This window comes from Symphalangus syndactylus, chromosome 13, assembly GCF_028878055.3.
Source record: "Symphalangus syndactylus isolate Jambi chromosome 13, NHGRI_mSymSyn1-v2.1_pri, whole genome shotgun sequence".
NCBI classification, from domain to species: Eukaryota; Metazoa; Chordata; class Mammalia; order Primates; family Hylobatidae; genus Symphalangus; species Symphalangus syndactylus.
Window position 1 is genome coordinate 39,038,692 of NC_072435.2, and position 19,919 is coordinate 39,058,610.

The 19,919-nt window shown below is 50.6% G+C and overlaps 1 protein-coding gene across 3 annotated transcripts in view; it reads left to right on the plus strand.

Annotated features, from left to right (window-relative positions):
• MAST1 (microtubule associated serine/threonine kinase 1) overlaps positions 1 to 19,919 on the plus strand; it is a 42,521-nt gene that overhangs the window by 3,628 nt on the left and 18,974 nt on the right. The window contains exons 2-11 of one of the 3 annotated variants that reach the window (XM_055236423.2): positions 692 to 723; positions 2,853 to 2,941; positions 3,397 to 3,472; positions 5,915 to 5,993; positions 9,672 to 9,832; positions 9,994 to 10,069; positions 10,230 to 10,439; positions 14,638 to 14,739; positions 14,819 to 14,951; positions 15,031 to 15,098. In XM_055236423.2, the coding sequence (XP_055092398.1) occupies positions 692 to 723; positions 2,853 to 2,941; positions 3,397 to 3,472; positions 5,915 to 5,993; positions 9,672 to 9,832; positions 9,994 to 10,069; positions 10,230 to 10,439; positions 14,638 to 14,739; positions 14,819 to 14,951; positions 15,031 to 15,098 (1,026 nt within the window). Of the gene's footprint in view, positions 1 to 691; positions 724 to 869; positions 1,073 to 2,852; positions 2,942 to 3,396; positions 3,473 to 5,914; positions 5,994 to 9,671; positions 9,833 to 9,993; positions 10,070 to 10,229; positions 10,440 to 14,637; positions 14,740 to 14,818; positions 14,952 to 15,030; positions 15,099 to 19,919 lie in introns of those variants that run through there. The other 2 variants (XM_055236424.1, XM_055236422.2) reach the window with 2 other exon arrangements.

The window sequence follows — 19,919 nt, forward strand, 5'->3', positions numbered from 1 at the left end:
TCACCTCCACAGAGCAGCTCTCTCTGACAATGTGTCTCATCCTAGCCATTGTCCATCATATCACCCTGTTTAATTTATTCACAAGACAAATTATTGTCTAAAATGATTTCGTTCACTTCTACACTAATCTTGTTTAATGTCCCCTTTACCCTATAAATACAAGTCCCAAAAGGCCAGAAACTTTTTTTTTTTCTCCTTGAGACAGAGAGTCTTGCTGTGTTGCCCAGGCTGATGTTGCCCTGGACTCAAGCGATTCTCCTGCCTCAACCTCCCAAGTAGCTGGGACTAGAGGTGCACACCACCACACCGGGCTTGTAACTTATTCACTACTGTGTCCCCAGTGCCTAGGATTGGGTCAGCATACAGTAGGTGCTCAAGACATATTTTTCAAATAAAGATTCCTATTTCATTTGCACAAACACACGCTGAGATGCCAACTCACTTGCCTTTATATGGCGCCCCGCCTGTGTACTTGGGCCTCTGTTGGTCTCTGAGGGTCAGGAGAGGAATCACCCAGGGATCCTCTCCCCCAAGAAACTTGGCCCGCAGTGCATGGCCCAGGGTGAAAGTGACAGTGCTGAAGAGAGGCCTGTCTTACCCTGCTTCTGCTCCTCCAGGGAGCTGAGAATGCTTGTGGGCAACAACGGCAGGTCCACGCTGACCTTCATCGTTTTGCCCCTTTGCCTTCCAGAAGGATTTGCCCCTGCCCCGGAAAAGCAGCAGGTGAGCCTGGGGAGAGACGTGGCGGGGGCTGGCCGCCCCTTCTCCCGCCGGGGTGGGGGCGCCAGGCGAGTGCGCGGGCGGGGCCTGGCTCGCCGGCACGCAGCAGCGCCCCCTCCCGGCCGGCTGCTGCCGCAGGGCCCTCCCCTTCCCTGCCCTCCCCTGCCCGCTGCGGCGGCTGCAGCCTCCGCCCCGCGCGCTTGCTCCCCGCGCCGCCGCCGCCGCCGCCGCCGCTGCCGCACCTGCCACCATGTCGCCGCCGCCGGGTCATGTCTGACTCTCTCTGGACCGCGCTTTCTAATTTCTCGATGCCCTCCTTCCCCGGCGGCAGTATGTTCCGCCGCACCAAGAGGTAGACCCCCGATCCCCTAGACACTGTCCCGGCCCTCCCCGCAAAAGCCGCCGCTCCGGGTGCTGCTGCAGGGCGGGGCCCGGGATGCTGCGCCCGGTCCAGCTGCGCCAGAGGTGCCCCAGCTGCGCCTTCCCGCCGGGGATGGGGTTGAATGGGGGGTGGTGTGGGCCGAGTCTGGGGGGATTGCACGGTGGAGAGGACGGCCGCGGGGGGAGGGGGCTGCGCCACTGGGGGTTTGTGGCGCCTTTGTCTGCTGGCGCTGCTGGCTCCAACAGCCTGGTGGGGGTAGAGGAAGAAGGGGAGGCTGGGGGGCTTGGCACCCTCAGAACAATAGCCGCAGCCTGGCCTCCCCCCACCCCCATGCCGCGTGCTCCTGGACGCACTAATATGCTCAGTCACTGCGGCTGTGGGTGAGGGGACGGACGGAGGGGCTTGGGGCTCCCTCTTCGGGAGCTGGGATGCTGAGGGGTAGAAAAAAGGGGGGGTTATCATAACACAACCCCCCCAACACAGCCTTACACTGAAAATAGTGACACACAGCGTCACACAGGACATGATGTCACACATATACACACAACAGCCCTAGTGGCCCAGATACACTGGGAGGTGCCACACATACCTAGCCTTGCAGCTGCCACAGGTCAGAACCATGCACAGACACACAGGGGCACGATGTCATGTACACCTAGTAAGATGTCACTTGCATGGCGATCCACACACACAATTATGTCATCCAAGATGCGCACATGTGTGGCAATATCCCATCCATGCATCCAACAATGTCACAACACACGATGTCATATCTAGGTATCTCACATACTATGTCACACTGACATCAGGATAAACAGTTGTAGGGATCTTGCAGAGACAGAACCATGCAAAATCACACGTTATCACATGCAAGACTCACCTAGAGAATGTCATATGTGATGACATGTTTGGACACAGTGTCACAAGATGTTAAATTCACACAATAGATGCTACATACACATGGACAAGCATGGTGAATGTCACACCCAGACGGAAGGACAGTATCGGACACAGACTCAGAATGCCACACAAAGACGTAGATACATGTAGGGGTATCATGCATCCTGGCCAGGCATGGTGGCAGGCACCTGTAGTCCCAGCTACTCAGGAGGGTGAGGTGAGGCGGGAGGATTGCTTGAGCCCAGGAGTTTGAGGCTGCAGTGAGCCACTGCACACTGCACTCCAGCCGGGCGACAGAGCGAGACATTGACTTAAAAGAAAAAAAAAATGCAACCTGCCTGTGTTACAGCACACATTGTTATGGACAAGTGGCATTTCACACTGTGTCACATAGACACACAAATGCTCAAATTGTATCACACAAGATAAACCCATGTTGTGTCACACATATCACACTAGAATGCGTTCAGCGTCATACATTCTTGAATTCATACAGTGGATGCCACACGTGGATCCCTACAGTGAATGTCACGCATAGACTGAGACACACTCAGTATCACCAATGGTGTCACCTAGACACAGTGACTATCACACCATGACAGACACTGCCCTACACATAATCCACACTGAGAGTTTCTCACACACATGTCACATGCACATCCCCTGCCATACACACACAGTCCTGCCGAGGCCTCCACCACCTCTTCCTTCGAGAAACCCTCCCAGGGAGCCTCCAAACACACATGGATGGGAGATAGGCGGGGATCTGAGACAGGAGGTCAGCTGGTGGGGCTCAAGAACTCACTGGGCTGCGGCCCGGCCCGGCCCCCCTGCCTTGCCTTCCCCGCAGCTGCCGCACCAGTAACCGGAAAAGCCTCATCCTGACCAGCACTTCACCCACGCTGCCGAGACCCCACTCCCCGCTGCCAGGTCACCTAGGTGAGGCCAGTGGCAGAGACTTGGTGGGTGCGGACTGGCCTACAGGAGGCGGGGCCTCAGGCGAGGAAGCGTGGTCATTGTACAGAAGGGGCGCAGTTTGAAGGGAGGCGAACCAGTTTGGATAAGGGGCGGGGCCGTGCTTGTGTGGGTGGTCAGTCGCAGAGGGACGGGCATTGGGGGGCGGAGACTCAGGTGGGCGGAGACTCAGGTGGGACGGGACAGAAAGGAGGAGTCGTACCTGAGGGGCGGGGCTATCCCAGATGAAGCCAGAATCGTCTTGGAAGGGGCCGGGCTGACTCGGCAACGAAAAAATTTAGAAAGGCGGGGCCACAGGCGAAGGGGCGTGGTCTCCCCATAATAGGCCAGACTAGACTAAAGACAGGACATGCTGCTGTTTGCACGCCGCTTTAGGGAACAAGAGTCCTGACGGGATTTGCCCCCTCTTTCTCTCATAGGCAGCAGTCCCCTGGACAGCCCCCGAAACTTCTCCCCCAACACCCCCGCCCACTTCTCGTTTGCCTCCTCCCGAAGGTGAGTCCCTCCCCTCCAGGGCCCCAGAACCCTGGGCAGACCCTCCCTACCCACTGTCTGGGCCGCCATCTGTTCTCCTCCTAATTGCACCCGAGCTGGGGCCTGAGGGGACAAGCGAGTGCCCCAAGGTCTCAGCGGGAAGGAGCGCCTAGCCTTCGGGGCGGGGCCTATAAGAAGGTGGGGTCCAATCGCCGATCTGGAATGGGGAAGGGGGTGGGGCTCCCTTTGCGGCGGGTCGAAAGCGCGTGCGCCCTGGGCCCGGGGTCTCAGTCTCTCCGATCCTCGCTCTCCTGGCCAGGTGTTTCCATAGCAACAGGACGGGGTAGCCAAGATGACGTGCGCAAGCTCTCGGTCTCCGAGGTGGGGGAGGACGACTAGGGCTGTTTCTCAAGGGGAGGAATCTCAGGTTTCTTTCCAAGGGTCTCTGAGGGTTTCTGGGGTGTCCTTAAATGAATTTTCTATGGGCCTTTCTTGAAACTGGGGTAGGCAGAGAGTTTTCTTTGATGTTTTCTGGAGAAACTTTTCTGGGAGTTTGGGCCTGTCTCTTTTTCTTTGAACTCTATTCATTCTAAAAATGGTGTCTAAACACCTGCTATGTTCTTAGGAGCTGGGCGTATGGGGTCAATGACGTCCTGTCTCTACCCTCTGAGTTGAATAGGGCAGGCAGGCCAGAGAATGGGGATCATTGCAAAGGCTGATGAAGGCTGTGTTGTGAGAGTTAAGGGAGACTGTGAAGACAGAGGACAGCTCCCTTGGGAAAGTGGGGGAACCGCCTATTGACCATGGAATTTAGCTGAGGGCAGTAGAGAGCCAGGGCAAGGCTCTGGGATTGGGTCTCACGTGTTTATCCGCAAGCGGGGAGGGCTGAGCGAAGGGACTGCTGGGAAGAAGGAGGAAGGGAGGAGTCCAATAAATGGGGTGTGTGTGTGTCCTTGTAACTGTGCAATCTGTGTGCTGGTGTGTGTGTGTGTGTGTGTGATTGTGACTGTGTGAGGGATTACGTGCCTATGCAATGGCACGAGTCTGCGAATGTGAACGTGTGAACGTGTGTCTGTAGGATTGTAAGCTCTGTGACTATGTGAGAGGAGCAAGTCAGGTGTGTCTCCAGGTGAGCGTGCAATCTGTGTGTGGGTGTAAGCGTGTGTGAGTGTGTGGCTGTGAGATAGTAAACACAAAGTCACAGTGTTTACTGTCTCTCTCTCTCTCTCTTTCTTTTTCTTTTCTTGAGACAGAGGCTCGCTCTGTTGCCCAGGCTGGAGTGCAGTGGCGGGATCTCGGCTCATTGCAATTTCCGCCTTCTGGGTTCAAGCGATTCTCCTGCGTCAGCTTCCCAAGTAGCTGGAATTACAGGCGCCCGCCACCACGCCCGGCTAATTTTTGTATTTTTAGTAGAGATGGGGTTTCACCAGGTTGGTTGGACTGGTCTCGAACTTCTGACCTCAGGTGATCCACCCGCCTTGGCCTCCCAAAATGCTAGGATTACAGGCGTGAGCCACCGCGCCCGTCCAGTTTACTGTCTCACAGCCACACACTTACACGTGCAGGTGCTAATGTGTGTTGTGCACTCACATGAGCACGTGCAGCTGTGTGTCCCTGTGTGTGTGCATCTGCGTGCGAGTGTGAATAAATGTGTCGCTGTGTGCAAGTTTCAATGTGTGGCAGTGAGCGCGGGTGTCTGGAATGTGCATCTGTGTGAATGTGGAAGTGTAAAATATGTTTGGGTGAGTCTGTGTGTCCCAGTGTGAGTACTGAGTGTAAGCACGTGTGTCTATAGGTGAGTGCATGTCTGGTCTTGCACGTGTGATTGTGCGTTAGTGTGTGAGAGTGTGATATTTGGGTCCATGGATGGAATAGTCAATATGTGTGGGTGTCTGTGTTGAGGAGTCATGTGTTAGTGTGTGTCTTCGTGTGTGTGAAGTGTAAATGTGTGCATTGCCAGTATGTGAGCCTGACCTGATAGTTACACCAACATTAATGGGTTTGGCTGCAACAGTGACTGTGTCTGTGTGCACGAGAGCATAAGGACACAAGATTCTATGTCAGAGCATGTTGGGGGGTGGGAGGGGTCTTTTTTCTCTGAGAAGATCCAAGGGTCTCCCTCTGAGAGCTTTCTCATGGAGTGTTTACTTGGGAGAAATTTCTAGAATCTCTCTGGAAAGGCTTCATTGGGTGGGGGCTTTTCCAGTTCTTGGTCCACTCTGAATGATAACAGAGGGGACCGTGGGGAGGAGAGCAGAGACGGATCCTCCCTCCAATTTCCGGTGCCTGCCTGGAAGAGTCCCTTTTTATCCCCTTGATTCTGAGGGCCTTGAGGAATCTTAGAGTGCAGATATATTCCCCCAGCCCCAACCCTGGCCGTGGCCAGTGGCTTCACCTACACCCTGAGGAGTGGGGGGGACCGCTGGGGCCTTGTGGCGTCTGAGAACCTTGGCTGGGTTCCAGGGCGGACGGACGCCGGTGGTCTCTGGCCTCGCTCCCTTCATCTGGCTATGGCACCAACACGCCCAGTTCCACCGTCTCGGTGAGTGTGGAAAGTAGGTGGGTGGACCGGTGGGTAAGGAATTCAGGGGGCCCTCCAGCCTGAAGACCCACACCCAGGCCAGCAGTCCAAGGCTGGGCTTGATGACAGTTTAGGGCCAGGCACAGTGACTCACGCCTATAATCCCAGTACTTTGGGAGGCCAAGACAGGAGGATTGCTTGAGCCCAGGAGTTCGAGACCAGTCTGGGCGACATAGGGAGACCCTTGTCCCTACAAAAAATTAAAAATTATCTGGGTGTGGTGGTGCACACCTGTGGTCCCCACTATTTGGGAGGCTGAGATGGGAGGATCGCTTGAGTCTGGGAGGTATAGGCTACAGTTGAGCTGAGATCGCACCATGGCATTCCAGTCTGGATGACAGAGTGAGACCCTGTCTCAAAAGAAAAAAGTAAAAAAAGACAGTTTGGGTTTCCCCATCCTTCAAGGGTATTCACTTGTCCATCTATTAGAGAGTTATGGGTCCGCCCCACTCAAAGCCCTACGCTCTGCCCTCAACACATTTCTGGGAGGGTCCTTCCTACTCATTTCTGACTCATTCATTTACAGCTGGTGACATAAGGCTCTGTGAGTTAAGCCATTTACTCTGATATCAGCAGCTGGGCTGGGCCAGGCCACAGCTTTCACCCAGAGCCAATTTGCTCACCCCTTGCAATACCCAGAGTCTCTTCATCTGCTCCCTTTTCTATCCATGCCCATAGTTCCCTTATCCATCCATTGGCATGATGTTCAGCAGACATTTATCATGAGACTGTCATGTGGTAGGCGGGTTCTGCAAGCTGGGCCAGAGTGTAAATATTCACGCAGCCCTCATGGGGGAAGACAAGCCAGTAAGAAGGCATTCACAAAATAGAATGGTCAGAACTTTGATGCAAGTAGCACAAGGTGAGGTGATAGGGGAGAGGCATGTGACTCAGCTTGGGGGATTGTCAAGGAAGGCTTCCTGGAGGAGGTGACATTGAAGCCAAGACAATGGACCAGCAGGAGTTTGGCAGATGGAAGAGAAGGGAGAAGAGTGTTTCAGGAAGGGGAAGAGCATGTGCAAACCTCTAGACGCCACAGAACTTGCAGCATTTGAAAAGTTGAAAGTAGCCTTGTGGGGCTGAAACTCTGGGATGTGGGGGAGGAATAGAGATGATGCAGGCAGTGACCTTGATCAGGCTGGAACCTTGTCAGCCAGGGCAGCAGGGAGATATTATTCTAAATCCAGTGGGGAAGCCATGGAATGGTTTTATTTCTTTATATTAAATTGTACTAAAATTTCAGTTTGAACCATTTGAAATTGTGATTATGTAGGCTATAGATAATGTACACTAATTAAAAAAATAAAAGAGATGGATGGGGTGGGGAATTTTAACCAGAGGAGTGAGCAATGTGATGTTTAAAAATATCATTCTGGCCGGGTGCGGTGGCTCATGCCTATAATCCTAGCATTTTGGGAGGCTGAAGCGGGTGGATCATTTGAGGTCAGGAGTTCGAGACCAGCCTGGCCAACATGGTGAAACCCTGTCTCTAGTAAAAATACAAAAATTAGCCAGGCATGGTCATGGATGCCTGTAATCCCAGCTACTCAGGAGGCTGAGGCAGGGAGAATTGCTTGAACCTGAGAACTGGAGGTTGCAGTGAGCCAAGACTGCACGACTGCACTCCAGCCTGGGTGACAGCTATATGGCTGGGCATGGTGGCTCACACCTGTATTCCCAACACTATGGGAGGTTGAGGCGGGAGGATTGCTTGAGCCCAGGAGTTTGAGACCAACCTGGGCAACATGATGAAACCCTGTTTCTACAAAAAAAAAAAAAAAAAAATTAGCCAGGTGTGATGGCTTGTGCTTGAAGTCCCAGCTACTCAGGAGGCTGAGATGGAAGGATTGCTCGAGCCCAGGTGGTGGGGGTTACAGTGAGTGGAGGTCAAGCCACCGCACTGCAGCCTGGGGGAGAGAGAAAAACCCTGTCTCGATATAAAAAAAATAAAATAAAACAAAAGGAGAGCCAGGCATAGTGGCTCATGCCTGTAACCCAGCAATTTTTTTTTTTTTTTGAGATGGAGTCTCACTCTGTCACCCAGGCCTGGAGTGCAATGGCACCGTGCCAGCTCACTGCAACCTCCATCTCCTGGGTTCAAGCAATTCTCCTGCCTCAGCCTCCCGAGTAGCTGGGATTACAGGTGCTCACCACCATGCCTGGCTAATTTTTTTGTATTTTTAGTAGAGACAGGGTTTCACCCTGTTGGCCAGGCTGGTCTGGAACTCCTGACCTCAGTTTTTCTGCCCGCCTCAGCCTCCCAAAGTGCTGGGATTACAGGCGTGAGCCACCGTGCCCTGCTCTCAGTCCCAGAACTTTGAGAGGCCAAAGCGGGAGTATTGCTTGAAGCCGGGAGTTGGAAGCCAGCCTGGGCAACATAGCGAGACCCTGTCTCTGCAAAAAAAGAATTAGCCAAGCATGGTGTAGTCCCAGCTACACAGAAGGCAGAGGTGGGAAGATTACTTTAGCCCAGGAGTTCAAGGCTTCCGTGAGCCATGATTGCACTACATCACTCTAGCCTGGGTGACACAAGGAGACCCTGTCCCTCTCTTTTTAATTTTAAATAATTTTAATAAATAGAGACACGGTTTCACTATGTTTCCCAGGCTGGTCTCAAACTCCTGGGCTCAAGTGATCCTCCTGCCTTCACCTCCCGAAGTGCTGGGATTACAGGTGTCAGTCACCATATTCAGTGGAGACTCTCTTTCTAAAATAATAATAATAATAATAATAATAAAGCAAGAGGAAACAAGATAGAGTAGGGATAGGGAATAATGGGTGTGTATTCAGAGGAGGTCTTCCCAAGGGGTGACATTGAAGCAAAAATTTGGAGGATGAGAAGGAGGGATCCATAGTAGATGTGTTCCAAGCAGAAGGAATAGCTAATGCGAAGGCCCTGAGGAAGGAGATTGCCTGGCTTGTCCAAGGACCATCAAGGAGGCCACTAGGCTGGGCGCGGTGGCTTGTGCCTGTAATCTCAGCACTTTGGGAGGCAGAGGCAGGTGGATCACGTGAGGTCAGGAGTTCAAGACCAGCCTGGCCAACATGGTAAAACACTGTCTCTACTAAAAATACAAAAAATTAGCCGGGCGTGGTGACAGGCACCTGTAATCCCAGCTACTTAGGAGGCTGAGTCAGGAGAATAGCTTGAACATGGGAGGCAGAGGTTGCAGTGAGCTGAGATCACACTCCAACCTAGGCAACAAGAACGAAACTCCATCTCAAAAAAATAAAAATAAAAAAAGGAGGCCACTGTAGCTGGAGCAGAGGAAGAAAGCAGGAGAGTGAGAAAAATCCATGGCAGGGACACAGGGCAGGATGAGGCAGGACCTTGTATAACTGGGGAAGGACTTGGGTGTTCACCCTGAGTAAGGTGGGAGCCACGGAGGGTTCTGAACAGAGGAGGCTCATGACTTGACCCAAGCTTTAACAGACTCACTGTCTCCACCCCTGTCTGTGCCTGTCCACCTGTCTGTGGCCAAGAGTCCCAGCCAAGATCCTAGGATCCAAGCATCGTAAATCAGGTCCTGATCCTGGCCTTGCCCAGTGACACCATCGGCTTTGGGAGTCCCAGCTTAGGGTCCTGAGCTGTTGGGGGGCCCATGGTGGCTCTGACCCGGGCCCTGCCCCTGTCCCCAGTCCTCCTGCTCCTCCCAGGAGCGCCTTCACCAGCTGCCCTACCAGCCCACGGTGGACGAGCTCCACTTCCTCTCCAAACACTTCGGGAGCACCGAGAGCATCACAGACGAGGATGGTGGCCGTCGCTCCCCAGCCGTGCGGCCCCGCTCACGGAGCCTCAGGTGGGCAGGCATCCCTCCTCCTTCGTACCAAGCTAGTGGTCTTAGGACTTGTGAATAGAGAGACCCCTGTCCCCACGAATAAAAGGGTTACATCTCGGGGCGGGGGCTGTCTGCGGGCTTGGAGGCAGAGGACTGGACAGAATGGGCTTCTCTCCCCGCAGCCCTGGGCGCTCCCCCTCCTCCTACGACAACGAGATCGTGATGATGAATCATGTCTACAAGGAGAGGTTCCCGAAGGTGAGGTGGGACCCGAGGCGGTCACGGGGTGACCAGGCGGCCTGCACTCTCGCTCGCCTTATCCCCGCGCGCCCCCTGGCGGCCTTGGTGCGCAGCGCAGGCTCCTGGCGGCCACAGCCTCCGAGCACAGACCCGCGCCCCTCCTCCGTCCCTCCCGCAGGCCACTGCGCAGATGGAGGAAAAGCTGCGCGACTTCACCCGCGCCTACGAACCCGACAGCGTTCTGCCTCTGGCCGATGGCGTGCTCAGCTTCATCCACCACCAGATCATCGAGCTGGCCCGGGACTGCCTGACCAAGTCCCGTGACGGCCTCATCACCACGGTCTACTTCTATGAATTGCAGGAGAACCTGGAGAAGCTCCTTCAAGACGTGAGTGCACGCGGAGGCCGGGCTGATCTCAGGCTCAGCACCCCAAATTGTGCCCAGTGCACCCCTTTCTTCACCCCACATCCATTCAAGGAGCTCCTACCACGTTCCAGGCACTGGCGTGGAGCTGAGGACTCAGGGGTGGAAGTGGTCCCTTCCCTAGTTCTGACCGACTGAAGAGGCAGGGATTTCACCTCGCTCATTTCCCTTAGATCTTTACTCAAATGTCACCTTCTCAGGTGGCTTCTTAGGCGATCCCCAGCCATTTAAAATATTAAACTCGGCCGGGCGCGGTGGCTCAGGCCTGTAATCCCGGCACTTTGGGAGGCCGAGGCGGGCGGATCAGGAGGACAAGAGATCGAGACCATCCTGGCTAACACGGTGAAACCCCATCTCTACTAAAAATACACACACACACACAAAAATTAGCCGGGCTTGGTGGCGGACGCCTGTAGTCCCAGCTACTCGCGAGGCTGAGGCAGGAGAATGGCGTGAACCCGGGAGGTGGAGCTTGCAGTGAGCCGAGGTTGCGCCGCTGCACTCCAGCCTGGGCGACAGAGCGAGATTCCGTCTCAAAAAATAATAATAATAAATAAAATAAAATAAAATATTAAACTCGGCCGGGTGCGGTGGCTCAGGCCTGTAATCCCAGCACTTTGGGAGGCTGAGGCAAGTGGATCACCTGAGGTCAGGAGTTCGAGGCCAGCCTAGCCAACATGGCGAAACCCCGTCTCTACTAAAAATACAAAAATTAGCTGGGTGTGTTGGTGGGCGCCTGTAATCCCAACTACTTGGGAGGCAGAGGCGGAAGAATCGCTTGAACCTGTGAGTCGGAGGTTGTGGTGAGCTGAGATCACACCATTGCACTCCAGTCTGGGCAACAAGAGTGAAACTCTCTCTCAAAAATAAATAAATAAATGAAATAAAATAAAATATTAAACTCTACTCACATTTATCACCCACTTTCTCCTTAGTTTCTCCTTGACACTCAGCACCATCCATCATACTGTGTATTTTTGCTTGTTTTATTTCATGTCTATCCTTCTCCAATGTCAGTCCCATAGTTGGCGAGGATGGTGGGGTGGGGTTGTCTGTTCTGTCCACTGCTGTGTCCCTGCTGTTTGGAACAATACCCAGCACACAGTAGGTACTCAATAAATGCTGGGTAAGTTGATGCTTGAATGTCCCTTTGCAGTGGCATGCACCTGCAGTCCAGCTAGCTACTTAGGAGGCTGAGATGGGAGGATTGCTTGAGGTCAGGAGTTTGAGACCAGCTTGGGCAACACAGCAGGACCCCATCTCTAAAACAATAAAAAAAATTTAAGCCAGGCGAAGTTGCTCACGCCTTTAATCCCAGCACTTTGGGAGGCTGAGGCAAGCGGATCACGAGGTCAGGAGTTTGAAACCAGCCTGGCCAATAAGGTGAAACTCTGTCTTTACTAAAAATACAAAAAAGTTAGCCAGGCTTGGTGGTGTGTGCCTGTAATCCCAGCTACTCAGGAGGCTGAAGCAGGAGAATCGCTTGAATCCGGGAGGCGGTGGTTGCAGTGAGCCGAGGTTGTGCCACTGCACTCCAGCCTGGGCAACAGTGAGATTCCGTCTCAAAAAAATAAAAATAAGGCCGGGCGCGGTGGCTCACGCTTGTAATCCCAGCACTTTGGGAGGCCGAGGTGGGCGGATCACGAGGTCAGGAGATCGAGACCACAGTGAAACCTTGTCTCTACTAAAAATACAAAAAAAAAAAATTTAGCCGGGCGTGGTGGCGGGCGTCTGTAGTCCCAGCTACTCGGAGAGGCTGAGGCAGGAGAATGGCGGAAACCCGGGAGGCGGAGCTTGCAGTGAGCCGAGATTGCGCCACTGCACTCCAGCCTGGGCGGCAGAGCGAGACTGTCTCAAAAAAAAAAATAATAAATAAATAAATAAATAAAAATAAAAACAAAAATAATTAGCTAGGTGTAGTGGCACACACCTGTTGTCCCAGCTACTTGAGAGGCTGAGGCAGGAGGATCACTTGATCATTCGTTAATTCCACCAATATTTACTTATTTAAATTTTTTTATTTTTTTTGGAGACAGAGTCTCACTCTATCCCCCCCGGGCTGGAGAGCAGTGGTGCGATCTCGGCTCACTGCAACTTCCACCTCCCAGGTTCAAGCCATTCTTCTGCCTCAGCCTCCCGAGTACCTGGAATCACAGGCACCCACCACCATGCCTGGCTAATTTTTGTATTTTTAGTCGAGGCAGGGTTTCACCATGTTGGCCAGGCTGGTTTCTAACTCTTGACCTTAAGTGATCCACCCGCCTCTGCCTCCCAAAGTGCTGGGATTACAGGTGTGAGCCACCATGGCTTGCCCCCACCAATATTTATTAAGCACCTACTATGGGCCTGGCACTAGCCTAAAAGCTGGGAAATCAACTGGAAATAAAACAAAAATTCTTGTCTTTGGGGAGCTGACGTTCTATTAATAGCAGGAAGAGACAAAAGATAAACAATAGGCATTAGAAGCTCACCTCTGTAATCCCAGCACTTTGGGGAGCTGAGACAGGAGGCTTTCTGGAGCCCAGGAGTTGGAGACCAGCCTGGGTAACATAGCGAGACCCTGTCTCTACAGAAAAACAAGTCAAACAAACAAAGACCCAGTAGGTATTAGGGCTGAGACAAGGACCAAGGTAAAGCAAGTAATTATTTCTTCCCCCAGAACATTAAATTAATTTTTTAAAAACTTGAAAAGTAGATAAATGAAAACCCAACGTTATTTTAAGTTTACATATTTTATTTATAACCAAACCAGAATGTGCTATAATTTTACTGTCCTGGTTTTAATGAAAGCAAACTCATCAATAATACTATTTTCATTGAAACCATTAGACATTTTCAAAGACACATTAAAACACATATAGGTTGGTGCACATTTGTTTTGGCTCAAATTACAATATGGCTAGGCACAGCCTATTGGATTCTGTCTTTAATTTTCTTTTTCTTTTTCTTTTTCGTTTGAGATGGGGGACTCTCTCTGTTGCCCAGGATGGTCTTGAACTCCTGGGCTCAAGCAGTCCTCCTGCCTCAGCCTCCTGAGTAGCTGGGATTATAGGCATGTACCACCACATCTGGCTTAAATTTTGATATTTTGGCCTATGATAGATTTTTGGCATTAATTTTAGGCTTTTCAAGTATTGCAATAAGGTATTAGTTTTTTCTTTTCTTTTCTCTTCTTTTCTTTTTCTTTTTTTTTTTTTTTTTTTGAGACAGTCTCACTCTGTTACCCAGGCTGGAGTGTAGTGATGTGATCTCGGCTCACTGCAACCTCCACCTCCCAGGTTCAAGCAATTCTTTTGCCTCAGCCTCCCAATTAGCTGGCATTACAAGTGTGTGGCGCTATATCCAGCTAATTTTTGTACTTTCAGTAGAGATGGGGTTTTGCCATGTTGGGCAGGCTGGTCTCAAACCCCTGACCTCAAGTGATTCGCCCTCCTCTGCCTCCCAAAATGCTGGGATGACAGGCGTGAGCCACTGTGCCCAGCCTCTTTTTCTTTTTTTTTTTTTTTTTGAGACGGGGTCTCTCTCTGTCACCCAGGCAAGAGTGCGGTGGTATAATCAGCTCACTGCAGCCTTAGCCCCCCGGGCTCAAGTAATTCTCCCACTTCAGCCTCCCAGGTAGCTAGGACTACAGGCACGCACTACCACACCTGGCTAATTTTATTATTTGTAGAGACAGGGTCTCACTGTGGTTTTGTTGTTTGTTTGTTTGTTTGTTTGTCATTGCTTTTGTTTTGAGACAGAGTCTCGCTGTGTCACCCAGGCTGGAGTGCAGTGGTGTGATCTTGACTCACTGCAACTTCTGCCTCCCAGGTTCAAGGGATTCTCCTGCTTCAGCCTCCCTAGTAGCTGGGATTACAGGCACCTGCCACCACACCTGGCTTATTTTACGTTTTTAGTGGAGATGGGGTTTCACCATGTTGGCCAGGCTGGTTTCAAACTTTTGACCTCAAGTGATCCACCCACCTCGGCCTCCCAAAGTGCTGGGATTATAGGCATGAGCCACCGTGCCCAGCCTCATTATTTTTACTGTGTGGCTTGGGCCTCAGTCTCCTCACCTGTAAGATGGGACAGTAGCAGTAGTATGTACTCTGAGGGGCTGAGAGAGGGGCCGGGCTGAGGCAGAGTGCCTATGAGCCCTGTCCCTCTGTGTCCCCTGCCACAGGCCTATGAACGCTCTGAGAGCTTGGAGGTGGCCTTCGTTACTCAGCTGGTGAAGAAGTTGCTTATTATCATCTCACGCCCTGCGAGGCTGCTGGAGTGCCTGGTGAGGGGGCTGGGCATGGGTAGGGGTGGGTTGGCAGACCCTGGGAGCCTGTGGTGAGCCCACTCCTGCCCTGCCTCAGGAATTCAACCCCGAGGAGTTCTACCACCTGCTGGAGGCGGCCGAGGGACACGCCAAGGAGGGCCACCTTGTCAAGACGGACATTCCCCGCTACATCATCCGCCAGCTGGGCCTCACCCGTGACCCCTTTCCAGGTGCCGGCTGGTGGGCGCAGGGGGACTGGGGTGAGCAGGCCCAGACCCCAGCTCGTGCTCACTCTCAGTCCCTCACTAGATGTGGTGCACCTGGAGGAACAGGACAGTGGTGGCTCCAACACCCCTGAGCAAGATGATCTCTCTGAGGTAAGGCTGGGTGGCCAAGCGGTCAGTACCCTGGTTCCTGGGAGGGCGGGGCGGGGCTCAACTCCGACTTTTTTGCCCTCAGGCTTTGTGGATCTCTTGGTCCTACACTCTGAGCCTCAGTTTTCCTATCCATAAAATGGGATTAATAATAGCTCTTCCAGAGCCTGTCATGCTGGCTCACACCTGTAATCCCAGCACTTTGGGAGGCCAAGGCGGGCAGATCACCTGAGGTCGGCAGTTCGAGACCAGCCTAACCAACATGAAGGAACCCCGTCTCTACTAAAAAAGAAAAATACAAAGATTAGCCAGGCCTGGTGGCACACGCCTCTAATCCCAGCTACTTGCGAAGCTGAGGCAGGAGAATCACTTGAACCCGGGAGGCAGAGATTGCTGTGAGCTGAGATCATGCCACTGCACTCCAGCCTGGGCAACAAGAGCAAAACTCTGTCTCAAAAAATAAAATAAAATAAAATAAAATAAAATAAAATAAAATAAAATAATAGCTCTTCCCCTGTGACCTCTTTGTCATGTTAAAATCCATGAAACATAAAATTTAATTTACCTTTTTAACCATTTTATTTTATTTTATTTTTTATTTTTTTTTTGAGACGGAGTTTTGCTCTTGTTTCCCAGGCTGGAGTGCAATGGCACTGTCTCAGCTCACGACAACCTCCACCTTCTGGGTTCAAGCAATTCTCCTGCCTCAGCCTCCCGAGTAGCTGGGATTACAGGCATGTACCACCACACCCAGCTAATTTTGTGTTTTTAGTAGAGACGGGGTTTCTCCATGTTGGTCAGGCTGGTTTCGAACTCCCAATCTCAGTTGATCCGCCCACCTCGGCCTCCCAAAGTGCTGAGATTACAGGCATGAGCCACCGCGCCCAGCCTTTTTAACCATTTTAAAATGAACGGTTTGGGGCCGGGTGCAGTGGCTTAGGCCTGTAATCCCAGCACTTTGGGAGGCTGAGGCAGGAGGATTGTTTGTGCTTAGGCATTTGAGACCAGCCTGGGCAGCATAAAAAAATCAGCTGGGCGTGGTGGTGCACCCCTGTAGTCCCAGCTACTTGGGAGGCTGAGGTGGGAGGATTGTATGAGCCCAGGAAGTCAAGGCTTCAGTAAGCCGTGATCACGCCACTGCACTCCAGCCTGGGCAACAGAGTGAGACCTTGTCTCGAAAAATGAAATTAAAAATAATAAAGAATAGGCCGGGTGCGATGGCTCGCGCCTGTAATCCTAGTACTTTGGGAGGCCAAGATGGGTGGATCGCTTGAGGTCAGGAGTTCAAAACCAGCCTGGCCAACATGGTGAAACCCCGTCTCCACTAAAAATACAAAAAAATTAGCTGGGCGTGGTGGCACATGCCTGTAATCCCAGCTCCTCGGAAGGCTGAGGCAGGAGAATTGCTTGAACCCGGGAGGTGGAGGTTGGTGTGAGCCGAGATCACACCACTGTGCTCCAGCCTGAGCAGAGCGAGACTCTGTCTCAAAATAATAATAATAATAATAATAATAATAATAATAATAATAATAAAGACTTATAGTAATAAATAAACAATTCAGCAGCATTTAGTAATTCACAATGCTGTACAGCCATTAGATCTATGTAGTCCCAGAACTTTTTTATCACCCCAAAGGGAAACCTCACACCCATTACACACTCCCTCCTCATTCCTCCCTCCCTGCAGTCCCTGGCAACTACTAATCTATTTTCTCTCTCTGTGGAATTGCTTTTTCTGGATATTTCTTTTCTTTTCTTTTCTTTTCTTTTTTTTTTGAGACAGAACTTCGCTCTTGTTGCCCAGGCTGGAGTGCAATGGCGTGATCTTGGCTCACTGCAACCTCTGCCTCCCAGGTTCAAGCAATTCTCCTGCCTCAGCCTCCTGAGCAGCTGGGATTACAGGCATGTGCCACCACACCCGGCTAATTTTGTGTTTTTAGTAAAGACTGGGTTTCACCATGTTGGCCAGGCTGGTCTTGAACTCCTGACCTCAGGTTATCCGCCCGCCTTGGCCTCCCAAAGTGCTGGGATTACAGGCATAAGCCACATGCCTGGCCTTTTTCTGGATATTTCCTATAAATGGGATCATATGCTCTGTGGCCTCTTATGTCTGGCTTATTTCACTTAACATAACATTTATGAGGTTTATCCATGTTGTTATAGCTTGTGTCACTGCTTCACTCCTTTTTATAGCTGAGTAATAGTCCATTGAATGGTAGGTGCATTCATCCACTGGTGAACATTGGGTTGACCATCTTGTAAATAGTGCTCCTATGAATATGGGTGTACAAATATTTAGCTGGACAACTGTTTTGAGTTATTTAGGGTGTACATCTAGAGGTGGAATTTCTCGGTCACATGGTAGCTCTGTTTAACTTATAGAGGAATCCTGCCTGGGCTTTTGAGCAAGCTAACTGGCTGCATGTGTTAATGGCAGCTCAGCATGGGGAAAATTGCCAATTCTATTCCCAGGCCAGCCACGCTTTGGCAGATGTTCCAGATGTCTAGTGGAGAGTCCTACCCCAATGGCCACACATATGTTTTCTCTGAACTACCTAGTGTTTTTCAAAAATTTGGGCTGGACACGATGGCTCACTGCTGTAATCCCAGCACTTTGGGAGGCTGAGGCAGGTGGATCACTTGAGGTCAGGAAGTCGAGACCAGCCTGGCCAACATGGTGCAACCCTATCTCTACTAAAAAAATACATAAAATTAGCCAGGTGTGGTGGTGCCCACCCGTAATCCCAGCTACTTGGGAGGCTGAGGCAGGAGAACTGCTGGAACCAGGGAGACAAAGATTGCAGTGAGCTGATATTGAACCACTGCACTCCAGCCTGGGTGAGAGAGTGAGACTCCATCTTGAAAAAAATAAAAATAGATAAGTAAAAGAAGCAAAATATAAAAATTGAAAGATTTTTGCTTCAAAATCTGGGTTCAGGCCTTCTCTTGAAAAATCAGAAGTTCTAGGGCTGGGTGTAGTGGCTCATGCCTGTAGTCCCAGCCCTTTGGGAAGCCAAGGTGGCAGGATTGCTTGAGCCCAGGAGTTCGAAACCAGCCTGGACGACATAGCAAGACCCTGTCTCTACTTAGAAAAAAAAAATAGAAGAAGAAGAAGTTCTAATAATACTGTGGTGGAACCAGCTGAGTGGGGGTGGTCCTGTGATATTGGGTACCTGCCCCTTTGTCACCCATGGCTTCCACCCTGGTCTACTGGCCCCTGAAGACACTTAAGTTTGTAATCTTTGTTTCAAATTGTGTCTATACGGTCACACAAATATATATACACACCTTTCCTTTATGTCTATATTTAAAAGGAATCTCACAATATATGCCATTTGTTTAATTTTTTGAATAGGTAATGGAATGACATCACTCAAAATCTAAAACTCTAAAAAAGGTATTTATCTCTCATTGTTTGTAGGATTCTGTTATTCCTTTTAATCAAACTTGTTAATTGAGTGATTCAAATCTTCCATCTCCCTATTCATTTATCTTGCCTGATTAATCTAATAGTTTCTGAGAGATATGTGAAACCTTATTTTAAGCAAATTCTCCTTGTAATTCTGTCAATTTTTATGTCAGATATTTTTAGGCTACATTCTTTGGAGCATATAAGTTCAATATTTTTATATATTGTAGATCTTTTTATGTAATATCTATGTAATAAATCTCTTTGTCCCTAAGAAAAATCAAAATAATTTTCAAGAAAGATATACAGTGAAAAAAATCTTACTCCTACCTTTTTTCCCCATTTCCCTATAGCCCTGAAATATGATTAGATAGTTTTATTTTGCCCCTTTTTTTTTTTTTGAGACAAAGTTCCACTCTTGTTGCCCAGGCTGGAGTACAACGGTTTGATCTCTGCTCACTGCAACCTCTGCCTCTCAGGTGCAAGTGGTTCTCCTGCTTCAGCCTTCCAAGTAGCTGGGATTATAGGCACCCACCACCACGCCTGGCTAAGTTTTTGTATTTTTAATAGAGATGGGGTTTCACCATGTTGGCCAGGCTGGTCTCGAACTCCTGACCTTCAGGTGATCCACCTGCCTTGGCCTCCCAAAGTGCTGGGGTTGCAGGCCACCACACCCGGCCTTTGCCACGTTTTTTTGCACATAAACACACAATACATATTGCCTATTGCATTTTTACACTTAATAAAATAGAGGACTTTTTTTTTTTTTTTTTTGAGACGGAGTCTCGCTCTGTTGCCCAGGCTGGAGTGCAGTGGCGCAATCTCGGCTCACTGCAAGCTCCGCCTCCCGGGTTCACGCCATTCTCCTGCCTCAGCCTCTCCAAGTAGCTGGGACTACAGGCGCCCGCCACCATGCCCAGCTAATTTTTTGTATTTTTAGTAGAGATGGGGTTTCACCATGGTCTCGATCTCCTGACCTCGTGATCCGTCCGCCTCGGCCTCCCAAAGTGCTGGGATTACAAGCGTGAGCCACTGCGCCCGGCCGAGGACTTTCTAAATCCATAGACAGAGAGTTTCCTCATTATTTTTAACAGTGGCACAATGTTTCTTTACATAACTACCCCACATGTGTTTGTTTGGCTAATTTAATGTGTAGATTATTATTTCCAATCTCACAATGAGCAAGATAGTAGATATACCATTTTTCACATGTGCAAGTATATCTGTAGCATAAATTCAAAAGTGAAATTGCTGAGTCAAAGGGAACATGTATTTGTAATTCTGATCTGTATCAAACAGTAATTTACACTCCCAACAGCAAGGTATATATGTTCACCTACATATTTGCCCATAGAGGGTATCAGTTTTTGGAGTTTTTTCTCCCAATCTGCTAGGTGAAAAATGGTATTTTGTGG